This window comes from Eleutherodactylus coqui, chromosome 6 (assembly GCF_035609145.1).
Source record: "Eleutherodactylus coqui strain aEleCoq1 chromosome 6, aEleCoq1.hap1, whole genome shotgun sequence".
Taxonomy (NCBI): domain Eukaryota; kingdom Metazoa; phylum Chordata; class Amphibia; order Anura; family Eleutherodactylidae; genus Eleutherodactylus; species Eleutherodactylus coqui.
In genome coordinates, this window is record NC_089842.1 from 163962150 (window position 1) to 163976609 (window position 14460).

Here is a 14460-nt window from a genome sequence, read left to right on the forward strand (position 1 = left end):
TATCAAGTTATGGATCATTTGAAAGCCAAGTCTAGTGATAAGAAGTCCTGGTGGCAGGCCTAGCCTAGTGATCCCACAATTACTGCTGGCCTACACCCTGCTATGTCATGTGCAGAATGCTATGGACATTTCTGTGTCTGGCCTTCATATGATCCTACAGAATGGACCTCACTGAAGAAGAGCCTTGCCGTAAACTTGTCTGTCAGAGGAACTGAACTCAACTGTCCGTTTTCTAGTTTTGTGCTTCCCAAGGCCCGAGTAACCTTCATATACTCAGAGGAGACCAAAGGTCACAGCAGCAAAGATTGGTAAAATTGTAGTAGCTACTATTCATTGATCACTGGGACACCTGATACTGTAGTAATGGGAGAAAGTTTAATGCTTCCTCGAATTTGTATCTAATGTAATGGCAAGGATGTTGTGTTAGATGTAAAGTCAAGCATTTCAAGCTGTATACCTGCTGACTTCATTGGCAGAATATTCTGGTGTGTGCGCGTGAAGAATAACACTATTTCTATTATATGACTCACATTCTGCATTTTTCACCTCTGCAGGCTCTATTACAAATTCTCAGTTTTCCGTAAGCTTGGAGGCGAAGACTGGCCATTATAATGTCTCCCATATACTGCACACACGGAGAAGAGGAGATTCTGCTCCCCTATCTCTTTAGAGCACACCCTCAGAAGCAGCAGCATGGAAGACATTACACAGCAGTACTGATCACTATAGCTGTGTATGTCTGTGTTGCGCTCTCTGCAGCTGCTTCCTCCTACTCTATCCATAGACTTCTATGGGTTGCATGTAATCTAAACCCTCTCCAGGCTGATTTTTATCAGGTTTTTTTTTTTTGTGAATAATCAGGGAGCTGGGGGGAGAAGTTTCTTTAAGATCTAAGGGTTTCTTCACACGACCGTGTTACAGCATATTTTGCATTCGTAATACGCTATACCAATCTACCATAGGCTTGCATGCTGCCGATCACACACATTGCGTGAAAAATGCGCTCAATAAAAATCGCAGCATGTTCTATCTTGGCGCATATTAAGTGTGCATGCATAACAATCGGTGGCCCGCAGCAAGTACACAACATCATTGTGTACTTGCTGTGTGACTCTCGCATGCACTCGCTGTCGCTACAACATCGTGAGGACAAAGCTGCGATATCTTTGTAGAGACGATATCACGCTGTGTGCACTTATCAGGCTAGCATATTAGTCAGTGGGCACTGTTGTTGTAATTAGCGTATGGATACTATTGCAGGGCTGGCACTGTCCAGTGGATAATCCTGTGTTGGCATTGTGTTAGCACTGCCACTTCACCTATTGATGGAATAGCTTCAGGCTGGCATCTCCGCCATCATTTAATTCAGCTGGTACGGTTTCCATATCATGAGGCCGCATGTGGATTTGCCCCATTGACTTAAAAGCTAAAACTACCTACGGAACCCTGAGGCTCAGCTTGGGCATTCTGCTGCAGATTAAACTGTCAGATCTAGAGATGAGCGAGCATTGCCTTTAGCGAGTATCTCCCCCGTTTGAGACTGCAGGTTCGGGTGCCGGCAGCAGGCACGTAGCTGCGGGGGAGAGCAGGGCGAAACGGAGGGGAGATATCTCCCTCTCCCCCTGTGAGAATCTATGGACAGCGCTGGCGGAGGTCCTGAGTTTCTGGGCAATGTAATGTCAGGAAATCTTGGTTCCTGAATTTATCAGGATATTACTCTGACATGATGTACAAGTGTTTTGTAGCTTGTACAGATGCTGTAGACCCTCCATGGCCATGCTATTCCCTAGTGGCAGTGACCTCTTCAGCAGGATAATGGCCCTACCATACTGTAAAAACTGTTCAGGAATTGTTTGAGGAACAGGACAAAGAGTTCAAGGTGACTACTTGCTCTGTAAACTCCCCAGATCTCAGTCTGAACGAGCATCTGTGGGGTTTAATGGAAAAACAAGTGTGATTCCTTGAGGCCTCTCCTCACAAGGTACAGGATGTAAGGGATCTGCTGCTAACATCTTGGTACCACAGGACATCTCCAGGGGGTTGTGGAGTTCATGCCTCAACGGGTCAGAGACATTTTGATAGCCTAATATTATACATGCCGCATTATGTTATGTTCTATCGGATCAATGTATTCCATCTAGATTACAGATGTGTAACCCTCTCACTACTGGAGCATTGTAAACCTCCCCACCCCACTTTTTGAGGCAATTGTCCTGTTTTGTCAGTATATAAACTAACTTTATTTGGCGGTCCCCATCAGAGCTGCAGCTATTGAATGTCTGTACAGCTGAGCAGTTTTATGCGCTGGTGACATAAAGCTGTCACTTTTTTTCATGAAGGGCAATGATTCAGTTCTCTTCTAGCCGCCCTTGACCTCCGCAGTCAGCATTGACCATGTTTAATTAGGCAATAAATCAAACCATAATAGAGAGGCAGGCCACGGCTGAGCGCTGTCCTGGCCCGTTAATGTGTAACATATTCCCCGTTCAGAGCTTCCCATTTTAGAAACTCTATACTGCTGTTTTTCGGTCGGATTCCTGCATTTAGGTAAACTATCTTTTTCTGCGTTTTCTCAGATGATGTGTGGGTGCAGTGGGTAGATGCATTGTCGCTACATCTGAGATAATGCAGCAAAAGATAGTTTTTGCATTGGACGTCTTCAAGGGAACCATTGTAAGCCGCAATGAGATCGTGTTAAGAAAATTGTAGATCAATAGATCAGTTAATTGCTTTTGCTATTGGATCGTAGATTAGAAAGATATAGCATCCTGCTAGTATAAGTAGTGAAGGGGTTAAATGTAACCATTTCCATATACCAGTGAGTGGTACTGGGTAAGACAGAAGATAAGATACTCCCTCCCTTGGATTCCCTCCTGATGAAATAACTGTTTCTTTGTATGTTGTAGTTACACCTTTAAAAGGTGTAACTTATGTTAATCATTTTGGTTTTAGCCTATCATGTATTCTTATTAGTTTTGGAGGTATATACATTTCCTGTGATGTCATTTATGATATATAAACCACATGCAACTTTAAATACATTAGAAATCATTTGATATCGCATCAGGCTGGTGTGATTTGTATTTCTCCTAAGGGCCCATGCTTCTATACGAGATCTGAGATTGTCTTCTCCTTGGTAATTCTAACAAGACGCCACCTCCTTTCCATCAGGGTCTACCTTCCAACATTGCTGTTTATTGCATGAGAAGAGGTCTATGTTTTAGGTACATTACACGGGACGATCATTGGGGGCTCATGATTATTGCTTCTGTACTTTTACAAATGCATGAAAAAAAATCACAGAAGGTGGGCATGTACTTATAAGCTGGTACAAGAGGGCAGGTATAAACACCACATCCCAAACATGAGCCAGACTGCTATATGGAGGAGTCATTACATAGGTGTAAGGTACTGATGAGCAACCACTCCTTCCTTCCTTATAGTGAGAGGGGCAGCTGCTTAGTACTATTCTTGTACACAAAGCATATAAAGGGTGTCGGGCTACATGGTATGTGTAGTGCACCAGGTAGGATTATAATCTATTAATGATGCCATGTTTTAATCCAATGCTCTTCCCTGCGCCTCATTGGTGACCCACATTGGCATCCTGGGCTCTTCCAGCATTCACAGCCGCACTACATGTTACTCATAAATACCAATAAACACGAGGTATTGGTTAATATTTTGGCCAAAATACACAAGCCGCGTCAAGGGCCCTTGTTTACGTAGGTCTCTATGCTAGCATCAATTAAAATCACAAAAAAGACAAATATAGGGCAGGATGCACTACACATACCATGCGGCCTGACACCCTGTATATGCTGATTTTTGTACAAGAATAGTACTAAGCGGCTGCTCCCCTCAATATAAGGAGGGTGTGGGAGTGACTCATCAGTACCTTGTACATGTGCTCCTCCATGGACCACTGGATCCTAAAAATAAGACAGTCTTACATTTTTTGCCCCAAAAGAGGCAGTGTCCTATTTTCGGAGGTGTCTTATAATACTCACCTAGCAGCCGGCATTCAGGTCCCTCACACTGGTCTCAGTCGCTGTTGCAGGCTGACGTGAATAGGACATGCTGTGATTTTCTCCCCTCATTTGACTTCCGCTCATGGGCATGGAGAAGCATTTTACATAGCATGTCTATAGGCAGTATTTGCTGCTGGATACGGAGGCGAACGCTTACTCCGGATCCTGAAGTGCAAATACGCCCGTGTGCTTTGGGCATAATTCTTCTTTTTACCTGTATTTAATTTTGGGAAACCTGAGTGAGAATCAATATGGCTGCTATCACTGACAAAATAAAGTTCTCTGGGAGGAAAAAAAGACTTGTTCCTAGCCCAGGACACCCTTTCATGGACCTTTTTACTTTTTGGGGAGGGGAGAAAGCTAATTCTAAACAGAGACTTGGGGGGTGATTTATTAATACTGGCATTTCTTGCACAGGTCTTCATATTTTAGGCGCATCATGCGCTGACATGGGTAATATTAATTGGCGCCTGCATCTTCATGTATTAAGTGCGTCGCAGCTCCTCCATGTGCCCACACAGAAATCTATGCCAGGTAGGAGCTGATGTAGATTCTGGGTATCATTTACACCAGGTTCTGGGGTAAACTATGTATAAATACGTTCCTCTAGAGTGGCCACGCCACATTTTTGGGAAACTCACAAATTGAGCAGGTAGGGCTTGCACTAAACTATGCACCAAAAACATAAATCTTAAGGTACTTTCACAGGATCATTCCGCTTCAGGAGGCACCACAAGATAGAGTCCAAGTCTGTTGACTGCGCTGACCAAAGACCTTAGGGCTCATTCACATGGGCATACTATGTAGTGTGTAGAACCATTGTTCTATTTTGGTGCGTATTACGTGCTGAACTTACTATTAATGTCAAGGGACCTGCGCATCTAAACAATGGGCCCTTCTGCATTCTTTGTGGTGCATGTCAATACTTCGTATTGACGAATGAAAAAACTCCCAAAAGGGCTGACATACGCAGGGGATATGTGATTTTTCAGTCGTATTACGTGACCTAAACCCACGTGAATGAGCCCTGAGAAAGCATTCGATCCAGGAAGTGACATGGAATACTGCATCAGAATTAGCTGCAGTGATGACGGACGTGCCTGCCAGAGACTTAAGCAATATGGAGCGTCTGGTTCCGGCGTCAGGGACACTTCCTATTATGATTCAGAGGAGGACGGTCATTCTAAATTGATGTTTAGGATGCATTCACACGACTCCGTTTCTGGCGAGTGTTGTGTGTTGCAAAATGCGCAAAACTCACTGAAATAGATTCCATTGACTTCAATGGATCTATTTACATGTGTGTTGTTTTTTTTTGGGGGGGGGGGGTTCCGCAGTGACTCTGTAGAGAGGCATGTGCTATTTTTCTGTGAGTCCGCACAAATCTTGCCCATTTATTTTCAATGCGTAAGAAGAGAAAAAAAATCGCATTGCACTCATATGTACATGCAGGTGAGATGCAATTTTTCTATTTTTTTTTTTATATTTATTTATTTATTTTTCCTCACAATTTGCAACAGACTGGTAGTGAGCATCATAATTTTAGAAGTGTGATGTCGGTCCGAGTTTCTCAGACTGATATCGCGCTCACTCGTATAAATGCAAAGGAGCAATCCTTCGGCGCAGCTTTCAGGTGCGTTAGAGGATTGGCAAGTGTTTCCCATTGTTTACAATGGTAAACCTCACAATGCGCTCGCGTGCACATAGGACGGCGTGTGATGTTTTACTGTCCTATTGCAAACAATGGGTAATGCGTCCCCCAGGAATGCAAAAAGATAGCACATGCCATTGCTCATGTATATGGCTACATTCAATGGAGGTTCATATTCGCGTGAGTCTCGCAACTCGCCCAACTAGCCTGAGATTCTCGGCCACGTGAAAGCTGCTATTGAGAAGCGCTGATTACAGCCTTGCAGCTAGACTCTTGTAGTCATTGAACCTAGAAGTCCAGGTGCCGGCTGCAATCTGTGCAGCTCCTCCTGCGTTTAGCTGAGGAGCAATGCTGGTGTAATAGCAACCTTAGTTTTCCTTCCCCCTTCATTAGATGAAGTAGATGTGTAGTAGGTAATCCTAAATACTGGTGCCCCCTATGTAGACCCCTTTTTGGCTTGGATACAAGACGGGCTTCCGGCTTCGGCTCTCTCCCATTCACAGACAGATGCTCAGGTTTGCTCCTGCCAAGTGAGCACTTTAATGCACACGGAAACATGGATGTCGCCTGCGTAAATCCAGTTGCAGCTTTCCTATAGAGATGATTGCTGCTCTGTCCATGGTTTTTCCATAGCAACTTAATTAACTTAGGTTTTGGAGAATGCATTATTTTTAATTGCTCTTCTTATCCTGTCGGCTGCCTCCACTTCCCCACTGCTGTCTGTCTGGCTGTCCTTTTTTGTATAGCTGTATATATGGTTACTCAATCTTCCAACTTCTGTCTTATAACCACTGGCATGGTGGGGGCTAAGGTTCGTAAGGATGGGATCCTGCTTCAGGTCCCTGTTAGAATAGGGATTCCTTTTGGACTGGAATATGTAAAGCAGGGAAAGACAAATCTGTAGACCCACATTGATGTTTGTGCCCAGTTCCAAATTCTGATTCTGGGGAGAGGTCTAAACATCAAGGTAATGCCTGATAAGTAACAGACAGGAGACTGCACTGCATGGAAGTAATTGCAGTACACAGCAGAGACATCCAGAGTGTGACAGATATCAGGTGAGAGGTGCAAGGATGGCTGAATGTTTTGGCTGGAGTGGCCCTTTTAATGTATCTATCAGTATTCTTGTTTTCTTTGGTGATGGCAATAGCAATGAGAGAATAACCATTTTCTATCTGCTGCCTATGTTGTCTGGGAAAGATAGGTGACTGTATGATCATGACTATTTGTGGTAGTCCTTCAGCTTTGCTAGATTCCTGCATGCATGAGGAGGATAAATTTGCATATATGCTTTTCAATGGTGTGAAGAACCTGGATAAAGGCCCATTTACACAACTATTATCGCTCACAATTCGTTTAAACAATGTCTTTGAGCGATAATCGTTATGTGTAAATGCTTCTATTGTTTGCTTTTCGGCTGAACGATCATTTTTAGTTCAGCGTAAAAATCATTCTTCGGGCCGGCCAGCCGATTGCAGGGACCATAGGCTGTAATTCTCCACGGGAGCACTGATAACATTGTTTTCAGCTGCTGTCCTGCAGGAGAACAATGGAGCTGTATGCAGATAACAGACCACCTGCTGTTATCTGCATACAGCGCAAGGAGGCTCATTTACACGCAAATGAAGCTAATAACCTACTAATGGGTATTAGTGCCCATTAGTAGTTTATGCAAAATGATCGCTCAAACTTTGTTCAAAAAATAGGGAGAATGAAAGTGAGTGATCATCTTTGCATGTAAATGGGGCCTAAACATGCAGGTTGTAATGGCAGGCAAACTGGTTGTCACCCATATTTACTACAAAAAGTCTAGAAATAACAAAATCCTTAAATGAGGAGGAAGATTGGAAATGTTTATAAGCAATGCTTTTGATTCTGTCTTAACATTTCTGGAGATGCGGGCTGCTGTAGTAGCATAGGGGAGACAGTGGCTCTTTATGTTTTTATAGAGGTATCCTCACAGTAGTCCGCAGCCTATGGGAAATAGAAACTTACCATTTTGTGACAAGCATAATTGAAAAAAAGCCTCTAAAGGCAAATGCCATAGTGAAATCCTAATAGTCACTACACAATAGTCCATTGCCTAATAAAAACACACCCAAATAGCATCATTACAGAAGTGTGATATCATCACAATGCATCACAGCCTAGTAATTGGCATAAATACTACTGCCAACACGATGCGACACTGCCCGTAAATAAATATCAACTGTATTGTGACATCCTAGAAGTCCACAGTATAATAATAAACTATTGCAGCCTCATCACAATAAACTACCTAGCAATGAAGACATCTGGGACACTGACATCATCTTAGTATAGAACAAGCCTATAAATATTGACAAACCTTGTGAGATCATTACAATAGTTGACGACAGGCCAATAAACGTTCTATAATGACATTGTTATAAAATTATTTGATATGTTCGGTAAATCAAAGCCAGTAGTCAACAGAGATTAACGTGATGATGTCATCCATGTGATGTCAAAGCAGTCTAAGGGCGCCTACCCACTGGCGATTTTTTTTTTTTTTTTTCCCTGCGATATTTTGCGTTTTTTCTCAAGAGCAATTAGTATAGAATGTGTTCTTGTCCATCTGGGGTTTTTTTCCGTTTCGTGGGGTTTTTTCACATAGGAACTGTCAGTTGCATATGTCTCCTTATTTTTCTCTTAATGCACCCATGATTGTCAATGGAGGGCTGCAAAAAACGCAGCGAAAATCGGCAACGCAAGTGGGTAGGCGCCCTAAAAGTGAACATCAAACTAGAACAAAGCCTACAAATGAAGGTGAACTATTGTGACATGACCACCATAAAACCTAGCCTACAAATAAACAATTTGTGACTTGCCAGTTTTAACCCAATAAGGACCTGATGAGGCTTAAATCCCGCATGATAGTAAAAATATGGTGTGGGATCAAAATTCCTGCTCAAAAATGCCTCCTATCTCATCATTACAGTTGTGATCCTCCATCGCAGCTGAAGGATTGGCAGATGTTTCCCATTGTTTTCAGTGGGAAACCTTGCATCGCACTCATGTGCACATTGCGCAATGTGCTATCCAGCCCCATTGATAACAATGGGCGAGGCATTCTGAGGGAATGCCAAAGATAAGACATTGTGACATTGAATGGGGTTCAATTTTGTGCAAGATTTTTGCATCTCTCCCGATTTTTTTTTTTTTATTTCTTCCCCCCCTCCCCACTGCTTCTATGACGCAGTAGTGTTTCTCCTCTGTGTCTTGCATGGGCAGAAGTGCTGATTACAGCCTTGCAGCTAGACTCTTGTCATTAAACTACGTCCAAGTGCCAGCTGCAATCTGTGCAGCTCCTCCTGCCTTTTGCTGAGAAGCAATGCTGGTGTAATAGCAACATTAGTTTTCCTTCCACTTCATTAGATGAAGTAGATGTGTAGTAGGTAATCCTAAATACTGGTGCCCCCTATGTAGCCCCCCTTTGGCTTGGATACAAGACGGGCTTCCGGCTTCGGCTCTCTCCCATTCACAGACAGATGCTCAGGTTTGCTCCTGCCAAGTGAGCACTTTAATGCACACGGAAACATGAATGTCGCCTGCGTAAATCCAGTTGCAGCTTTCCTATAAAGATGATTGCTGCTCTGTCCATGGTTTTTCCATAGCAACTTAATTAACTTAGGTTATGGAGAATGCATTATTTTTGATTGCTCTTCTCATCCTGTCGGCTGCCTCCACTTCCCCACTGCTGTCTATCTGGTTGTCCTTTATTTGTATAGCTGTATATATGGTTGCTCGATCCTCCAACTTCTGCCTTATAACCACTGGCATGGTGGGGGCTAAGGATGTAAGGATGGGATCCTGATTCAGGTTTTATAACCACTCCTGCCATCTCTCTTGTAGGCTACATAGCAGGTTTCAATGAGCGCTACGTAGTGATAAGGTGGAAATGTTTCTGCTATTTGACCCAGCGATCACGTGATCACCAGATGCCCCTTATAAATAAATACATTTTTTAAATATATTATTTTTTTAAATCAGCGCGTCAACCTATGACTATGCAAATTCTTTATAAACATGTCTGGGGAAAAAAATGAGAAACCCATTCTTATTCCTGTACTTTTAACAAAACTAAAAAAAAAAACAAAAAAAAAACCCCGAAGGCTTTAGTGCTGGAGGATCTGCACGTGTCGGCAGCAGTTGTGTTCAGTGCATTACAGGATTTCTATCCTGGTAATAATAACCTAGTATGACATGTTTATGTTCTGTGTAATCTGCATTGTGTATGGAGACTTCAGATGCTCGTTAGGACTTTAGCATAGCTAAGAACTCCCATTTCCTTAATAACTGCTGGTTTCCTATTGCACAATGTTACATTGTTTACACTTGCGCTATTGGTGATGTCTGATTTACAAGAATCTGATTCCTTGAGCTCGCTCTTCCCGTCTCTTGTGAGGTCTGTCAGCTTTTTTTTTTGCCATTTAGTGACTCCTTGTTGGTTTCCTTCATTATCAAAGTGTATATCGTGTCATGCAAACCCACATAAAGAACAACCGTGGCACTTGCATAATCACTTTTTTTTCTTTTTTGCTTACCTTTTTGTGCAAATTTTTTAACAGTTCAAGTTCAGCTTTTACTTTGATTTATTCAACAAAGCTGATTAACCCTTTCCAATCCACTGTCTGACGTCTGAAGACATTCTAATTTGAAGGCTGTACAGCTCTAATGTTGGAAGACGTCCGGCAGGGTATTCTTACTGTATATTACTGGCCACTCTGTTGTCGGGAGGGGGGGGGGGGGTGTCTCTCCAGCATGTCCCATACCACAGTACTGGCTCTAGCCAGCAGATGGCGCCATTGTATAATAGCAGAAAGAGAGAACTCCCTAGGAAACCCTGAATCCAAAATTGCATTGCAAAGGGTTAAAAGAACAAAAAAATCCAGATGTGCAATATTCAATATTGTTTGCCAAATTTAAAGGCATTGTCTTATCAAGACACTCCCTTTTAAAAGGCAGCTACTGAGGTGATTGCCTGAACCTCCTCCCAGCAACTTTGACAAAGAGCTATGGCTAGCCAGGCAGTTTCCTCACAGCCGCCATTGCAGGGGAATGTAGTATTTCATGACGGCCATCTGGGTTAAGGCCAGGTGAACACTTGCTGTGTATGCGAGCTGCGCTCGAGAGGTTCGGACTCAGCTCTCAACAGATGCCACACAGACACCTGTCCATATGCTGTCCAATACACGGGCGGCTCACACATTCTTACTCTTCTCACCTAGACTGTGATCTCCTTAAGGAGAAAAGTGCTCCTGACCCCTGTCCCAGGCGCCTCTCCAGCAAAGCCAGAATCCTGATGCACACTGAGGGGCAAAAACCCTGAAACAGCTGTCTGTGCATGGGCTCAGGCTCTGACTTTGCTTTCATTTCCAGGTCATTGTTACAAGGCTTGCATAAAGAGTCTAACATTAACTTTAGGGATTGCTGCCTTCCAATAGGTGGTGCTGTGGAGGTATTGTTCCATCTCCCTTATTTGCTAATTCTTATCTGTGATCCAGACAAGCATAGGACATGGGATAAGTTATTTTCACGCAGACTATCAGTCTATATGAAAGAAACGGCAGTGTGCATATCCTCTTTAAGCTATAATGGGTATATGTGCACGGATCCAAATATGCTAGTGTGTCAGAGGCTTTAAGGGTGTTTTTCCAAGGGCAAACATTCTTTCACAGGAGTGAGTAGAATTTACCATCGCGGAAATCTGCACGTCTCAAAGCAAAATTGCCAGCAGAATTCTGCCATTTGTAATTCTGCATCAAAATTGGCTCATTAGCCATACGGATTTTGGTGCAGAATTTTTGCAGGACATGCAATTTTCACTGTGCCCCACCGAAATATTCCATATGTGTGAAAGCACCTTAATGGTCATCCATATAATAGGAGAGCCTTGGGGCCCTTTTACATATAACGAGTGCCAGGCAAACTATGCCCGACACTCATCCCTGTGATGCTCACTCTGCACAGGAGCGAGCATTGCTGGATTGCTGACAGAGCAGCTAGCAGGAGGCCAGGGTAGCTGGAGAAGACTTCATTCGCTGCTCTCCCCCTCCCCTCTCCATTCACAGTAAGCTGCGGACGCTCAGTACTGAACAGCTGCTATTTACACCGAACGATGTGTCTTTCGGATTTTGAGTTTCTTAAAAGTTAACGACTGGACGATTCTCATCCAGTAGTTCACTTTCTGAATACTTTTACACGGGACGATTATTGTTCAAACCCCCCCGCGAGAGAACGATAATCGCCTTGTGTAAAAGGGCCTTTAAGGTCCTCTCACACATCAACGTGGCAAAGCAGCACAATTCCACTTTCACAGTTTTAGTGTACCCAATTATTGTGATTGGTGATGAGGTGCACTAAACAGACAAAGATAAAGCAGATCGCACTGAAAATCGCGGTACTGGAAAGCACCGACCAGCGCCGCGATCAAATGCATGTCTGCAAGGCCCTATTGATTTCAGTGGGCGCATTATAATGTTGCTTACCTTCTGCAATTATACTTGAACTACTAAAGTTGTTGGAGGGTGTAGTATAAGTTAGTTTCTAAAAATTCAAGAAGACAGACATAATTGGCAATGTCGATCTGATTAATTAAATGTGGATTAATTCTGGAAGATGGGTGCAGCAAATAAAACCACAGTACAGAAGGCAGGAATGTATTGCTATTAAAGAATCTTATGGTTGGTTCCTTCTATGGATCAGGAGATAAGACTATTCCACCCACCTTCCACCCCGTAGCTGACAGGTTGATCTGTAATCTAGAATTACAAAGTGACTGGTTGTGTTGCTGATTTGGTTGAAGAATTCAATATTCTTTACTTTCAAATGATTTTATTGAGAAAAAGATAAGCGAATTATTACATGCTGATCAGCTAGAAAATCTCCCTCACAGGGGGTGCGATTGAAGAAATTTCACAATAAAAACAAAACGATTAAACAATTAACTTCCACGCTGGGCTCCGTTTACAGGAAATCCAAAAGCCGATTTAAACACAACGATTGTCGCTCAAAAGAAATCTTTTGAGCAATAATCGTTGTGTGCATTTACACGACAAGATCGCTCAAAATTTACTGAAATGGCAGTTTGAGCGACCATTTTGAGCGTTCACACTGCATAAGCTCTTAAGTAGCTAGTTAGCTACTTAAGAGTTTATTAGTGTGTAAATAAAGACTCCCGCTGTATGCAGAAGACAGTGGGAGCGCTGTCTTTTGTATACAGATGCTGTGTTCTCGGAGCACTCAGCTGGTATCCAGCTGTGTGCTCCGAGCGGGGTATGCAGAAGACAGCTAGAGCGCTGTCTTCTGTATACAGCTGCTGTGTTCTCGGAGCGGGATACAAGCTGAAACAATACCATCAGCGTTATCCCGCTGAGAACTCAGCGCGCGGTGCTGATAAGGCTCATGGCTGATTTTTAGCTTGCTAAAAGTTAGCGATGAGCGAATAGCGCATGACGACCATGCGTTCAGACACAACGATTATCGCTCAAAAGATGGCTTTTGAACGAATTTTGAGCGATTAATTGTTGTCTAAATGGGCCATTAGAGGGATTTCTGTTGCTCCCTTTTAGTCCTTCTTTCTCCCCTTTTGAGGGGAACGTGAAACTGAGATTAGAACTAGTAAAACTATAAAAGACGGTAGGGGGAACTAAGGTCGGGACTTTGGTTTTTTACATATGTCCCATCCAACACATGCCTTCTGCTTGTTTTCTACCCCATATTGAGTACTCTAGGCAGTCCAGGTATATTCAGGGAAACACATCGTGGTTGCCAAGTTTTTAGGAATATCTCCATTTTGTCTTGTCTTATGGCCGACAGTTTTTCATATAGCATCATCCTTGAAACCCTAGCTACAATCGGTTTAATTAGAAGGGTGGGTGAGAGCCATTGAGAGGAAATGTATATTCTGGCAGCCATACACATGTACTGCTAGAGTTTATGCTGTTGATATTGAACCCCAAAGGTTTGTCGGCCAGGAGACAAGGGGATGGGGAGAGGGGGAATGGCTTACCCAGGGCTCTGGTTATGAGGTCAATCACCTGCCTCCAGAGGGACCTCCCCATCGGGCATGTCCACCAGATATAAGAGGGCTCCCCAGGGAGTTACAGCCCCTGAAACAATTAGTCTTAGATTGTGTTTTCGATGTGTTACAATCCTGATTTGTTTTGACTGAGTTGCTGGTCTTCTCATTGCAGAATGTATGACAACATGTCCACGATGGTGTTTCTGAAGGAAGATAAGTTGGAGAAACTCACCCAGGATGAGATCATTTCTAAGACCAAGCAGGTGATCCAAGGCTTGGAGGCCTTGAAAAATGAGCACAACTCAATCCTACAGAGCCTTCTGGAAACACTGAAGTGCTTGAAAAAAGATGACGAGAGCAACCTGGTGGAAGAGAAATCCAACATGATCCGCAAGTCTCTGGAGATGCTGGAGCTCGGGTTGAGTGAAGCACAGGTAATTGCATGGTGCGCGGCTCGTCGGGGAATAGGTAGATCTGTAGCAGCTGGTAGGTCACTTCAACAGTTTTACAGATTATATATACTTCATGAATGTCTTCTTTTTACATCAGACTATGCACATGTTCATCATAATGTCCTAAATGTGACAAGGTTTGAGATTTTGTTAACCCCATCTATCTGTGTGGAGGTAATTACCTTACCATATATCTATAGTTGGAACCATCTCGCAAACGCTGATAAAACTCCACTTATAACCTGAGAATTCACCTGTGAATGCCAGTTAATCTCAGTCTCC

General features: G+C 43.2%; 1 protein-coding gene across 8 annotated transcripts in view; it reads left to right on the forward strand.

Moving 5' to 3' along the window:
• Nucleotides 1–14460, forward strand: part of KLC1 (kinesin light chain 1) — a 97463-nt gene that overhangs the window by 22674 nt on the left and 60329 nt on the right. For all 8 annotated transcript variants that reach the window (XM_066608123.1, XM_066608122.1, XM_066608128.1 and 5 more), the window contains exon 2: nt 13899–14160. In XM_066608123.1, the coding sequence (XP_066464220.1) occupies nt 13900–14160 (261 nt within the window). In that variant the 5' untranslated portion in view covers nt 13899. The remainder of the gene's footprint in view (nt 1–13898; nt 14161–14460) is intronic.